This window comes from Balaenoptera musculus, chromosome 1 (genome assembly GCF_009873245.2).
Source record: "Balaenoptera musculus isolate JJ_BM4_2016_0621 chromosome 1, mBalMus1.pri.v3, whole genome shotgun sequence".
Taxonomy (NCBI): domain Eukaryota; kingdom Metazoa; phylum Chordata; class Mammalia; order Artiodactyla; family Balaenopteridae; genus Balaenoptera; species Balaenoptera musculus.
Genome location: NC_045785.1, coordinates 11,740,699 through 11,755,227, shown reverse-complemented (window position 1 = coordinate 11,755,227; position 14,529 = coordinate 11,740,699). Strand labels below are relative to the sequence as shown.

The 14,529-nt window shown below is 50.2% G+C and overlaps 1 protein-coding gene across 1 annotated transcript in view; it reads right to left on the bottom strand.

Annotated features, from left to right (window-relative positions):
- Positions 1-14,529, bottom strand: part of FHAD1 (forkhead associated phosphopeptide binding domain 1) — a 144,928-nt gene that overhangs the window by 14,230 nt on the left and 116,169 nt on the right. The window contains exons 20-26 of the mRNA XM_036826732.1: positions 12,686-12,911; positions 11,037-11,121; positions 9,325-9,431; positions 7,386-7,545; positions 6,042-6,174; positions 1,549-1,678; positions 758-882 (exon numbers count right to left, since the gene is read on the bottom strand). Of these exons, the coding sequence (XP_036682627.1) occupies positions 758-882; positions 1,549-1,678; positions 6,042-6,174; positions 7,386-7,545; positions 9,325-9,431; positions 11,037-11,121; positions 12,686-12,911 (966 nt within the window). The remainder of the gene's footprint in view (positions 1-757; positions 883-1,548; positions 1,679-6,041; positions 6,175-7,385; positions 7,546-9,324; positions 9,432-11,036; positions 11,122-12,685; positions 12,912-14,529) is intronic.

The window sequence follows — 14,529 nt, the reverse complement described above, 5'->3', positions numbered from 1 at the left end:
AACAGCCGATCAAACATCCATTTAGGATACAGGGCACCTTCAACCTAACAATCAAATTACTTCTGAAAATCCTGGCAGATGGAACTATGCTCCCTAAGAAAGGAAGGTTTTCTTGGATAATACTATTTAAATACTGTTTAATAATAATAACTATCATCTATTAAAGTGTTCACTATGAGCTAGGCACTGGGATAAGCACTTTACATAATTATCTCCTTTAATTTTTCCATCATCATTTTACAGCTGGGAAATGAAGTCCCAGAAAGGTTAGGAGCCCGCCCAAGGTCACAGAGCTTGCAGAGCTGGGATTAGGACACAGGTCTCTGATTCTAGAACTTGTGTCTTCTTAATCATCATGGCTCCCTTCTGCTGCCCTTTATGTGTTCATGTTTTTCAGTTTATAGCAAAAAGCAAATGTTAGGCAAGCTCATGACAGAATGTTGTACATTAGCTTGTTGAGTATTTTCTGCAGAATATAACATGTGATGTGAAAAGGAGGGCCCAGAGATTGACCTGGCCAACATCAGTGCAATGCTATATCATGCTGTACATGATGGGAAGCCGCCTTTCTATTCAAACATTGGACCGCTGGTACGGCCAGGCACCGACCAGTCCATACAGGTGCTAGCCCATCAGGGAGGACCTGGCCTTGAACCAATGATGTATACAGTGGTGTCAGGGCACACGGCTAGTGTCTGTCCTCATGCCCACCCTCTCCACGTGTCAGTCAGTGCACAGACAAATTTTCTTTGGTTACCGCTCGGATCTCTACTCTTGAAAAAGTTGGCAAGTCAGGTTTTACATCCAATATTTTCTGAACATTTTTTTCCATCCCGAGGGTCTTTAAGTCTAGAAATGATCCATCCATGTGGCCCTTATGATCTATAAAAGAAATAATTTACACTCAAAAGAAAGGCTCAGGAAGAAGTTACGGCATGTAAAAATCACAGCTGCTATTTACTGGACGCTTACCACAGGCCAGTACTAATCCTCACCATCCTCCTTTGGCAGGTGAGGAATCAAGGCCCAGAGAGGTGAAATGACTTGTCCAAGGCCACACAGCTAATATGAGGCTGCAGCCTCACAGGGCTGAGGCACTGAGGGTGAACCTTCGGCCACAGGTATGAGGATGGACTTGAACCCAGGCTTCTGTGTCCTAGCCCAGTGCTCTACCCAGCAGCAAGCTTGGTTTCTTGAAAGCCCTATTCCCTCTAAACAGGGTATTTATCCTGGGAAGTTCCCCAAGGTTGGTCCTTGCACAGCATCAGTCTATGAAAAAGTTTCCACTGGGCCACAGTGAAATAAGAAAAAGAAGGACAAGGTTGTGAGTTTTTCATGAAATCCTGTTTATTTAATATCAAGGCCTACTCTTGACTCTCAGATCACGTCTGCCCATCTTTTTTTTTATAACTATGTCCTTTTAGTTATGAAATGATGGGGAGAGAAGATGGTGGTCCTGGCAAATTGGTCAGTCCCCAAAGTGAACCCTCAAGTCTGGGGCCCACGGCTCTCAGCACAGAGGGGGTGACTAGGAAGGAGGAAACTTACTTGACGAGCTGGCCCTCTCAAGTTCTTTAATTCGCGCACGAAGCTCAGATAAGGCCTTTTTCTGACGCTGAATGACTTCCTCATGTCGGGACCCTTTGCACTTGGCCCCTAGGTCACTGAAGGACTGCTCCTGTGGCCAGAATGGTGGAGACAGCAGCTTTATTAGGGATCAGAATCTCCTTCTCTTGTATTTGAAGAAACATGAACAAGTCATGGATTAGGAGAAACCCTGTCACTTACTTAGTACCTTGGAAAATATCATTAAGGGGCTTCAGCAGAGAAGGAATTTAAAAATTTCATTTCAAATACGAAGTCACATGTAGGAAGATTTCCAACTTTCCTACCTACTTAGCATCACTATAAGTAAGAGATCCCCTCTATGTTCCCTCCCCATGTTTTATTTCTTTTTTTCTTCTAATATTCTTCTAAGCTTGGGTTTCCACTTGTTGTCATTCTGGTCTCATCTCTGAACAATCACATCAAATTCGCTCCTGGAGGGGCATTTTTTTTTTTTTTTTGCCAGCACCGTGCGGCATGCGGGATCTCAGTTCCCTGACCGGGGATCGAAACTGCGCCCCCTGCAGCGGAAGCGCAGAGTCTTAACCACTGGACCGCCAGGGAAGTCCCTGGAGGGGCATTTTTTAGGTAAGAACATGTGATACTTTCTTCTTAGCTGGTAATAAGGATGGTGGTTTAATATTTGCTAGGGAGAATTTGATGGGCAGACTCCTGGCTGGTCTGGAGAAAGGAAAACACTCCTCTGAGACTTCTGGACCCTCTGGAACAGTGTGGTCCAAGAGAACTTTCTGCAACAATGGAAATAGTCTATATCTGCACCATCCAATATGGTACTCACTAGCCATGTCGCTAGAGTTGGGTTTACGAAGGGCACAGACAAGGAAAGGTCTTCTTCATCTCTTAAGGGCCATGCACATATTCTCCCCTTTGAGAATAGGAAGAATGCAGGTTTCTTCCTCCAGAAAAATTCACATACAAAAATTTGCAGATAACTTCTGGAGCTTCAGGGACCCCCTGAATCCCTGTCATAGACTCCAAATTAAACAATGCTTCCCTAGGGTAAGTGATTCATTCATTCACTCATTCATTCATACCACAAAGGTTTATTGAGCATGTCTATGTGCCATGCCTTGTTCTAGGCTCTGGGGACTTAGCAGTGACTAAAACTGGCAAAATCCCTGTTATCATAGATTCTGCATCCTAGTGTGAGCAGACAGACAATAAATAAGATAATCATGGAAAATATATGGCGGACAGTGATAGATATTAAAGAAAAAAACTGGAAATGGGATGGGGTGTTGGGAATGGTTTTCAGATGTAAACACTGTGGCTAGGGAAGGTCCCAGTCAAAATGGCGAGAAAGGGAAGAAACTGACAATTTGTTTGTTTTATAACAATCTTATAACAATTTTGGTTCAGAGAGATAGCGCTCACCAGACACTGTTTGAGGCACTAGGGAGAGATCGGGGAACCAGGCAGAAAGCTCTGCTGCTGGGGGCTCATTTCTATGGGGCAGACACATCAAACAAGCAGAAAGACATGTTAAAATTCCAGAAAGTGATAAATGCTACCAGGAAAACAAAGCAGAGAAGAGGGAAAGGGACATTTATTTGCTCTTCCTTCCTTGCTTCATCAAATGCTTATTGAAGGCCCATGTGACATGTGCCAGGACCCATGCTGGCCACAATGGGCACAAGGCTCATGGCCTCCCTCGGGGAGCCCAGCAGGGCCGTCTGAGGTCCTCCTGGGGCCACTTCTCACCCCATGTCCCCACCACTCATTCCTTCATTTCATTCAGGCTCTGCTCCTGGTCTCCTCCTGGAGAGGCCTCCCCACACCCCACCATCACCCTGTCCTAAAGAGCCCCCTCCCACACGCTACTCTGCCCCGAGTCCTGCTGTATCTTTCCTCGGAGCGTTCACTCCCGCTGGACATTTTGTTCGATGTTGACTTGTTTATTGCCTGTGTCTCTCCTTTTCCAGAATGTGGGCTCTGTGAGAGCAGAGTTTGTCTCCGCTGTAGACTGTGCTATTCCCGGGGCCCAGCCTTATGCCCGGGCATAGTAGGGGCTCAATAAATACAGAGCCGGAAGGGGTCTGCCCCAGTGTTCCTGCTGGGACCAGGGCTCAGTCCCTGAGAGAAGGGGGCACTCTACCCCCGGCTGACCAGCCTTGGGGGTGGGGCAGCCGCAGCAGCCGGGCTTGGTGACAGCCCTTCCTCTGCCTGCAGAGCTCGCCTGAGCCCGATGTGACCCTTACTCATGGCTCTTCTGGGAATTTGTTTATTTAGAGAAGACGGAGATTCTTTCTCATACAATGCTTAAGCCCTCTGACCCACTCTGGTTTAGAAAGCAGGAAGTAGCCTGAGTGTGGAAAGCCGTTCTGAGAAAGAAAAAATCCTTTTTTACTTTTATCTTGCAGCCCCCCTCCCCCATCCTCCTCAACTAACCCCGCCTCATCATAGAAACTAAAAATCACAGGCGTCTGGTCAACAGTCCTTTCCAGCAGACACGTGCAGAGTCGCAGGGCGTCTGGTGTGGGCAGGGACCCGGAGCATCCTCCCCTGAGCCCAGCACAGGGCCTGGCATACAGCAGGTGCTCAATAGTTGTTGAACGTGTGAATGAACGTGGGCCGGGTCCTGCACGAAGAGCTTGGATTCCGACAGGAGTGAGACCTGCTTCCAGCCCTATGGAGCTCACAGCTGCGGAACCCGCTGCAGCCCCATCGCCAGGTGGCCCTGGTAACGAGGAGACGCCTCTGCTAAAGTTCTCTGGATGGTGATCGTTGCCAGGGCCGGAGGGCTGGGCTGCCGAGCCCTTTCCTTCACGCTGCGGGCGGCCCCGGCTCACTGCTGTTTGGCAGGGGAAAGGCATCTTTGAGAAAGCAGGAAGGCAAGCTGACACATTTGGCCCCGTCTCCAAGTGGAAGTCCAAAGCCCATTACTGAAACGCTCTGCTCTCTAGTTTCATAAAGCAAAGGGTGAAAGGAGATCCCTGGACTCCAGGAAACCCGGGGCCTCGGGGAAGCGCCGTACCCACAGTCAGCCGCCCACAGACAATGGGGAGCATCACGATCACAGCCCCTGCCACGGGCACAGACGTGAGCGCCGCCATTCAGGACCGCGTGCTGAAGGCTGTTCTCGCTCAAAGACATGATCGCTGTGTGCTGCGCGGCTGGGACTTCCAGGCATGCAAAGGCCTCTGGGCAGAGGTTGCCAAGAGTCAGCCATGGGGCGTAACTGGCATGGCTCTTTGGGAAGGCAGTTTGGCCATACCAAGCACAATTTAGGCTGTCCTCTGGACATCTCGGAATCACGTCTAGGAATTTGTTCTACATACTTACAAGGATATTAACTACAGCAACGTGTGGAAGTAGAAACAGATGTCCATCAATACGGGACTGGTTGGATAAAAGGGACATGATGGAATTCATTGCTGCCGTTTAAAAGAATGAGGTAGATCTTTACATGCTTACTTGACAATATGCCCATTAAATAGTCTTATGTGAGAAAAAAATAGTTGCAGGATATATGCGGCTTGATACCATGTTTTGAAAAAAAACCTATTAAATAAATATACGTGTATGTAAGTTTGCGGGTGTTTGTGTGTATAAATTCATTTCTCAACAACCCCATGGGGGTGGGCGGTGACTGGTATTACTCCCACTTCCCAGATGAGGGAATTGGTACTCAGGTGCATCCTTGAGGTCACAGGGTTTCTGAGCGGAGGATTCAAGACTGAAATCGAATCCAAGACTAACCTGCAACCACTGCACAATCCTGACTGTATGAGCATGTGGTGGTTTCTGTGAGGAAAAGGTCTGATGGCACACATGCCAAGCTGTTGATAACATACATTTCACATAAGCAAGTAATATTTTTGGAACTTAAAATGAAGATGTTTACAAAAGCAAAGAAAGGGGCTTCCCTGGTGGCGCAGTGGTTAAGAATACGCCTGCTAATGCAAGGGACACAGGTTTGATCCCTGGTCCGGGAAGATCCCACATGCCGTGGAGCAACTAAGCCTGTGCGCCACAACTACTGAGCCTGCGTGCCGCAACTACTGAAACCCGTGCGCCTAGAGCCCGTGCTCTGCAACAAGAGAAGCCACCGCAATGAGAAGCCTGTGCACCACAACGAAGAGTAGCCCCCATTCGCCGCAACTAGAGAAAGCCCACGTGCAGCAGCGAAGACCCAACACAGCCAAAAAAAATAAAAATAAAAAAAAAGTTCTCCCAGATCCCAAACTGCCCTCCTTCCCACATATATTCCTCCTGAAACATATTTCTGCCTCAGGGCCTTTGCAGTGGCCATTACCCTGCCTGGACTGCCCTTCCCCAGCTGTGGCTTCTCATTCAAACTGGAACCTCACATCATCCTGTTAAAAAAAAAAAAAAAAAAAAAAGCAAAGAAAGCCACCACTGGGCTCTTTCTTAGCTTGTCTTTCTAGCTGCCCAGGGACAGGGCAGGCACTCACCTCCTGGCTGCTCAAGAAAATATCGGTGTGGATTGGTTCTATCTGCACCGAGGTGTCACACATCTGGGTTGTGTTCCTGGGCTTCTGTTCCTTCTCCTTGTGCAGCTGGAGTCTGTGTTTCTCTTGGGAGGCCCTAGGGCAGAGAAGATGAGACACTGGGCAGCAGAGTGGCTGGCAGCATGAATTCCGGGAACCGTGAATTACCTTTGTACCCACGAGCAGAATTGGAAAAGGGACTCCATTTTCACAGGGAACCAAAATCTTTGAGCCTTCAAGTCTACTGCCCGAAGATTTCTAGAGAATTGAGCTTCGGGGGACTTAAGGCTATAGTGACCAGAGAGGCAGGCCCCTACCCATCCTTGCTTCCTGCATTGGGTCTGCGGGACACCTGCTGTGACATTCATGGGGGGTATTTACTGTGTGTCTGCTGTTTCTAACACTTATTATGTGTCAACCCTTCTATTTCTCATAGAAGTCCCATGAGGTGGGGACTCTGCTTGCACCGTTTTACAGACAAGGAGAGAGACATACAGCAATTTGCCTGTGGTCGTGGAGCTTGTAGGTGAAGGCGCCTGGCCTCGAATCCATGCAGCCTGGGTCTGGAGCCTGTTCTTTTAACCACTATGTGAATCTGCCTTGGCCATGAACCACGGAGCACATGAAGCTACAGGGTATACATGAGATATCAATTCTACGCAAACTTTCTTGGGAAAAACATTAATCTTATGTCAAAATATGGATACACTATAGATGAAAATGCAAACTCACATGTATATTTGAGACGAATCCTTGGGACAACAACAATATACTTAGTTTAAGCTGACCTCTGACACCTCCAGTCTGTACCTTTGTACAGTCAATATTTACTACGTTCCTTTATATGCCAGGCACTGTGTGAATGCTGGCGAGTCAATAGAGTCTACACAGGGGTTCTCATGGGAAAGGCAGACAATCAGCAGGTGGGAGCAGCCTGGCTGTGTGAGAAGGGTTCGCTCAAGTGGCATGCAGGAGCTGACGGACCCCAGGCAGAGCAGGAGCCCTTGGCTATGTTTGGTGAGGTGAATGATGGAGGGCTTCCTGGAGGAAGTGGCATTTAAGCTGAGACTCATCTGGAATATTGGGTAGGAATGTCTAGATGCACAGAACTGAGCAAAGCTTTGTTTTAAATGATGAGGTTGTAAAGCAATGAACTGTATGTCATTCATTCATCTACTCATTCATTCAACTCTTCAACCAGCATTGACTGAGCACCACCCCCCCTGCCCTGCCTCTCTGTGCTAGGCTCCCTGGGCACTTGGGTGTGCCTGGGCTCCTCACACCCACCATGCAGACCTTCCTACCCACCTGAGTGCCTGCTTGAGGACCTCTAGCTCCTTGTCCTTCTTCTCCACCAGGCTGGTCATCTGTGCCATCTTTTCCTTGAGCACACTCAGCTCGCTGCTTTGTTGCTGGACCAGCGCCACATTCCGCTCCAGTTCCACCTTCTGCTTCTCGTTAAGCTCCCCTGGGAGTGACGTGGAAGCTGGTGAGGGGGTCTCCCGCCCCGGGTCTCTGCAAGGGCCACAGCAGCTCTGCCAGGCCTCTAAGAACCACGAGGCGGTCCACCCTCCAGGAATGCTCAGGGGGCTTCAGTAACGGCCAGGAGGTCTGTGTGCATCTTCCCCCAAAAAACAGCAAAATAGCCCACCGGCAATACCTTTCAGTGAGTGCTGGCACCATGAGGCAGCCCGTGAGGCGCCTGCCCGGCCCCAGCTGTCAGGACCTGTGAGCCTGTGGCATTCTAGGTCACCTTCGGCTGCCTGCTCTGCATGTTTGCCTACGGCGTTCTAAGGCCTCTGGAGACTGCTCTGCTCATGAGCCTGCCAGAGGCAACAGCCTCCAACCATGGACCAGTGGAGACAGGCTGGGGTACACAGCCCAGCTCCCTCCCACCCCTGCGACCACACTGCAGTAGTAACCTCGGTCCCCCACTGGGCCCGCTGACTGACAGCACAGCCATTATCTGCTTTCTTCCCCCTCCTGTCTTACTTCACTTCCACTGCTGTTTTCCCTGGGATCATCTCTCAAATAAACCACCTGCAGTGGGATTCTGGTCTTGGGGGTCTGCTTGTGGGAAAACCCAAAGTAAGACACCTACACTGGGACTTCCCTGGCGGTCCAGCCGTTAAGACTCCGCGCCTCCAGCGCAGGGGGCGAGGGTCTGATCCCCAGTCGGGGAACTAAGATCCCACATGCCACAGGGCCAGAAAAAAGACACCTACATTGCCTTGAATCTTCAAAGCAACCCTGCAAGGCAGTTCCTAGTAACACCCCCATGTCACAGGTGCAGAAACTGAGGTTCACAGAGGTCAAGGGACTTGCCTAAAGTCACCCAACTAATAAACAGCAGACCCAGAACTGGGTCCATCGCCTCCCCATTCTAGAACTGGACACTGTAGCCTCTCTCCCATGTGTTCTCATAACTTAGTATGGAAAAATCACTCTTTGAGAAATCCTGCCATAAAAGCCTTGGGGGTATCAGCTGGTCCAGACACAGGGAGCAAACACCACTGAAGGTCTGGGGTGCACACGGTTTGAGATGGGGACAAGAGGAGTGTTTCCTCCCTCCACCTCCCCAAACCTAGTTATACCCCCCGACTCCTGCCCTTTGGCTGGATGGAAGCTAGGGATGGGAAAAGAAGGCAGCTCTGAGAAGCAAGAAGAAGAGAGGCAAAAATAAAAGTTTGGGGAGAAGAAGGGTCAAGTAGGAATATTCAGCCAGACTTGTGTCCGTCCAGAAGACAGCAGACCTCGGAGCTATTTCGCCCCTACTCTAGTGGTCTCTGACTTCCAAATCAACCCCGGGAGGCAGACGTGCTGCAGGTGTTTTTGCATCAGAGGAAGGAGAGGCCCGGTGGACACCTTACTTGAGGTCCCTAAGCTGTTGGGTGCTAGGACTTGTGCCGGCTGGCCTGCCCAGGGGCGCCCACGATTGACCCCCAAGCCTTTGCCCCCGGAGACAAATCCTCTGTGGTCATCAGAGATTCTCTCCGAAAAAGAAAGTTGCGTTTCCACACACAGGTCCAGAGTCATCTGAGAATGTTCCCTGTAGCCCCATATCAAATGGAATCAGTTCAACACCCAGGATACAGCTCTTGCTGACTCTGAGCTAAGAGTACTGTGACAGCCCAGGAAATCAGGTTGAGTGGGATTTTTAATGCCCAGCTTTCCAACCCTTCAGACACATTTCTTTCCTTTCTTGAAGTGGGTCAGGAAATCAAGTGACATGGGCAAATGTACCAACCTCTCAAATCTGACATTCGGCTATGGGCTTCAGTGAGGTTCTTCCTTAACCTCATGATGATCTCCTGCTGAGACAGGATTTCCTTCTGAGCGGTCAATAAATCCTCTCTGAAATTCATAGAAACAGACCAGGTCAGTTCAACTCAATCTCCGTGGTGTCTTGGGTGCCTGGAAGGGGCCAAGTACAAAGGCAAAGTGATGCCCAATCAGTGATGGTCCGTGCGATGCCAGTACCAGCAAGGGCGATAAGCACACTCTTTAAAACTTCTCAAAACAAAAATCCATTTTGATCCACCTTCATTACAAAGAAATACATGGAGACAGAACAAAGGATCCTGGCTGGGTTTGCTCTGAGGTTGAGATACAACTAATATGAAGATGAAACCTCTCGCTGCTCAAGCGTCTGTCAGCGTGAACCAATGCTCTTGTGGACTTTTGATCTTCGGTGCAAAGAGGAAGGAAGACTATTTTTGTGTGGGTTCAGGGATTCGTTGAGGACGAGGAAGAGGAGAGAGAAGAGGACGGTATGGCTTCCGTTCTCTCACCAGCTTCTTTTAATTCCTGATGGAGAGACGTGGTGCCACGTGAGTGACTGGTGCTCATGGGACCCTTTGCAGAAGTGTGGGCCCCGGGGCCCAGAAAATCAAGGAGGACACAGGGAGGGTGGGATGAGGGCAGCTCTTTGGCCCCATGCCCCAGAGGGCAGGACGTCTTTGGCACCATGACGATCAGGGTGGCTGACAGGGAAGCAGTGTTCCCTGGGAAGGGGCCCAGCGTGACAGCGGGAGAGGTGCCTTGAGGGGGGTTATGAGCAGGGGTGAGACACCCCAGCCCTGAGAGACGCATGCTGTGTGTGTGTGTCTGTCTGTCTATCTGTCTATCTACTCCTTGGCTATAACTCTTCCAACTTGAGGATGAAACTCTGCCTCAAGGGTGTCCACAGATAAGGAAGTGGACCAGAGAAGAGTAACGTGATGCTGATTCCAGGTCGTGGCTACTGCTGTCTTTAGAGAGAGTTCTTTCTACCAGGAGGAGTCAGTTAGGAACTTTTCAGAACAGGGAGGCTGAGTATCTGAGTATCTTTGCCTTCTTGGGGTAAAACCCCTGTGACATTAGACTTTGGTAACTGGTATGTGGTGCAGGGCTCAGGCTGGTGGCTTGTCTTTTTCGAGAAACTTTCTGAATCCTTTCTCTGCATCACATTCCTGCCTACTGGTTTGTACACTGCTTGTCGGTGGCTTTCAGGATCTTTCCCATCCATGGATTTTGTTTCTCTGGAAACTGTCAGCTCTTTGCGGCTCCAGGTATGGACTCTTGGGTTGGGAGGGAGTTTCAAGGTCGTTTAGTCCAACCTCTTAACTTTTAACCATCTCCAGGACCCACTCCACCAAGTGGTCTCCACTGTTTGAAACCTGCTTATAATACCCAGGAAGGCACTTGCCTCGAGCAGGTACTTGGGAAAAGTAGCCAATCATAGCGTTAGCTGGCATTCATGTACCTCATCTCACAAGCAGGGAAGCCGAGGCACAGTAGGTGACGTGACCTGCCCGGGGCCACACACCTGGAGAGTGTTGAGTTGGAATTTGAACATGCTTGAGAAACTAAACTAAAGGGATCGAAAAACTCAAATAGCAGCAAGAACAGCCCAGACTCAACTCCTTTTTGCAGACTCTGACAACGTGGCCAGAAGCAGGGGTCCGGTCGGGTACTCACATCAGGTGTTCACACACTGCGTCTTTGGCGGTGCTCTCCACCGGAGGTGCTGCCACAGTGTCTTGCTGTGTTTCCCCCTCCTGGGCTGAATCAGAGGGACAGGCCAGTGTCATCACAGTCCTACAAGACGGATGTCTTCCTTCCCCTTTGCTTATCAACACACCTATGTCTTTCTCAACTTACAAAGCTTCCCTATGCCCCCAGCCCTCTCCACCTAATGGGGACCAACGTGTGTTCTGTGTCACAGGCTGCCGCCTCCCGCCGCACCACGTATGATCTCATGAAATCTTCCCAGCTGCTCTCTAAGGCAGGGATCGCGGACTCCATTGAAAGACGAGGAGATGGGCGCAGGAGGGGCGGGACCTGCTGGTGACCACTCAGCTAAGCGGTGAGAGGTGGAGCCTTAACCCCTGGGTCGCACCTCCTGCCCTATTTCCTGCTCTCCGCTCAGACAAGAGTCTCGTCCTGTCCTCACCTCCCGCTTACTCCTTAGCCCACTGCCTTCCAGTTTCCGCCCTCACCCTCAGTTCACCCACTCATTCATTCGTTTGACAGATGCTTAGGGAGCATCTGCTTGATGGCACGCATGGATCTAAGAGCGGGGTGACAAAGATGTAGTCGCTCTTGGGTCCCAGCTGAAACCTCCCCCCTCCGACCTGGACTTGGGCTGGGAGACTGAGTCCCCCCGCCGTGCCCGTGCCGGGGTGCCCTGTCCATCCTGGGGCCCCTGTCAGGGCAGTGATTTGGCTAGCTGCCTGGCCTGTCCATTGCTGAACCCCCATTGCCTAGAATGAGCTTGGGACATAATAGATGATCAGTTATGCATGTTGAGTGAATGAATCCGTGAGGTGAGCCCTGACAGCTTGTCAACTGGCTTGAGACTAGGACCAGGGTTCTCAACCAGTGGGGAGTTTACCCTGAAGGGGACATTTGGCCATGTCTGGAGATATTTTTGGTTGTCGCACTGGGGTGGGGGCGGGTGCTACTGGCATCCAGTGGGCAGAGGCCGGGGACACTGCTCAGCACCCTAAGTGCACAGGACAGCCCCCAACCCAACCAAGAGCTCTCCAGCCCAAATGGCAATACCAGTGCCGAGGATGAGAAACCCTGGCCTGAGGCCTCTACTTCCAGAACTCTCTTCCAAGAGCTCACTGTCTTTAGTTTTACGCATCACCTTGGTCATTCAGGGCGAAAAAGTGCTCACAACTCTTGAGTTCTTTCTTTAGCCTCTTTTTTTTTTTTTTAAAGAGATAAACCCCAGCTGGTTATGAAAGTGCATTAGACAAAGTCGCAAATTGCTGATGGCAGAGAGATGCCTTTGAAAGGCCCCTGCACGGGACGTTTCCATGTGGAAAAGATGATTCCCGTTGTGCTGCTCTGACACCCCTAAGAGCCCCGGCAGCCTGTGCCCCTCACTGGCTGACTGGCTCGGCACAAAGGCTGTCCCTGCTCATTGCTGTTACTTCTGTTGAACCTGGGCCTTGAGGGCGCCTAACCTTGCTGTGTAACAAGAAGAAAAGGCCTCCAGACAATAGAGGAGCTTTTAAATGAGGCGCAGACTTTTCTTGTGCATCGGCCTAGGGGGACCCACAGGGTCATCAGAACCTGCCCTGAACACTAAGATTTCCTCGGCATCTCTTTGGACCAACCTGGGTCATTGTCCTTCAACGTTGCAATCTCTCCTTCTATTTTTTTATGGTGTTCGGTCACTTTCTGGAGTCTTTCTTCAAGACTCACAATCGTCTGGGAGTGCTGTTTGATTTGCTCCTTGTATTCCATGATCTGTTTTTCAAATCCGTGCTTCTGTGATTCCTGTTCTTCTTGGAGGGCCCTTACTGTGTGCTGTTGCAGCTGCATCCGCTCCTCCATCATGATCTGGGAAAATGGACATGGTTAACATGATCTTGGGAGCTGGATAAGAGGACGATAACAACAATAACAACATGGGCCCCCTGCACCCACCAGCACCAAGCTCCGCCCCACCCCAGGACCTTTGCACGTGCCGTTCCCTCTGCACGGTACAATCCTCCCCCAGCTCCTCGCATGGCTGACTCCTCATGTGACAGGCCTCAGGTCCAATGTCACCTCCTCAGAGAGGCCCTCCCTGACTGCCTATCTGAAGGAGACATCATCCTGTTTTATTTCCCCTGAGGCACTTGTCACCATCTGAATGATCTCATGTCTTTACGCTCCCACTGGAATATAAGCTCCATGAGAGCAGAAACTTACCCTTTCTTATTTACCAATATCCCACAGCATCAGTGTCTAGATCCCTGCCACAGCATCTAGACCCAGATGCTCAGTAAGTATTGGTTGAATTAATGAGTGAACAATTTTATAAGAGAAAAGTGAATGAATTTGTAGTTCTTAAAAACAAAAATGAAAAAAAACAAAAAAAACCCAAAAATGATCAGTGGTCCCCTGATGGTGAGTCAGAACCTTACCTGTGACCGCCCCCCACTTCCTCCCCTCTCGGGATGACGTCATTCTCCTGCTACCTGGATGACGTCATCCTCCTCCTCCTGATTCCCTTAACACATTGAGCCTCTGATCTTCTCCAGATGCGTAAAGTCTCTGCCTGAGACGCTCACACGCTTCCGCTCTCTCAACAATCACTCCACCAAGGCTATCTTCCAAATTTTGTTCCCATGTCTTGCTTCCTGCCCCAAATCTATTTTTTTGCCCCACCAAAAGTTTGGGCAACTTTTGAACTTGGTACTCCACCCTCGTCTCAGTCTGAATTCTTCACCTTCTCCAGAAGACAGCCCCTCTCCCACAAGAGACCCCCCCCCACCACAAACCCCGACCCCCATCTTTCCAGCATCTCCACCATGTGCCGTCAGCTCGCCCGGTGCCCTGGCTCCAAGCTCGCCCGCCTCCTTTGGCTTCTCCCTCTCCTCAGTACTCCTGTCTTGTCAATCAGTTGTCAAGTCCTGCCATTTCTCTGGTCACTCTCGCCAGAGCGGTTCCTTCCTTCCCCTCCTCTGCTGCCCCGAGTGTCCAGGTCCTATGATTCAGTACTACAGCAACGACGTGCCACGCCCTGAGCTGGTGTCTCCAAGTCCAGTCCCACTCAGGTTCACTCTGTGCACTTCTGCCAGGTCAGTCCTCATCACCTCCTTGTCAACAGACCTATCTGGTCAATGTATGAAGGACAGGCGAGTGCAACATTGAGCCCTGCTGGTGGAGGGCCTTGAATGCTGAGATAAAATGGAAAAACATTACCTTAACGTCTGAGGAATAGTCACTGATCCCTAAATTCTGGCGCTGCTCAGGGCTTCAGCCTGATCCTGTGAGGACCCCGAGTTACAACATCTTAGAAGACCCTGGACAGAGGGCGTCATCATAGCTTCTGTTTACTTTTTGTACTAAACTAATGCTTCTCAGCAGAGGGTGATTTTACCCTGCCAAAGACATTTGGCAAAGTTGGAAGACATTTTTGGTTGTCACAACTGGGGAGGAGGGTGCCACTGGCATCTTGTGGCTACAGAAC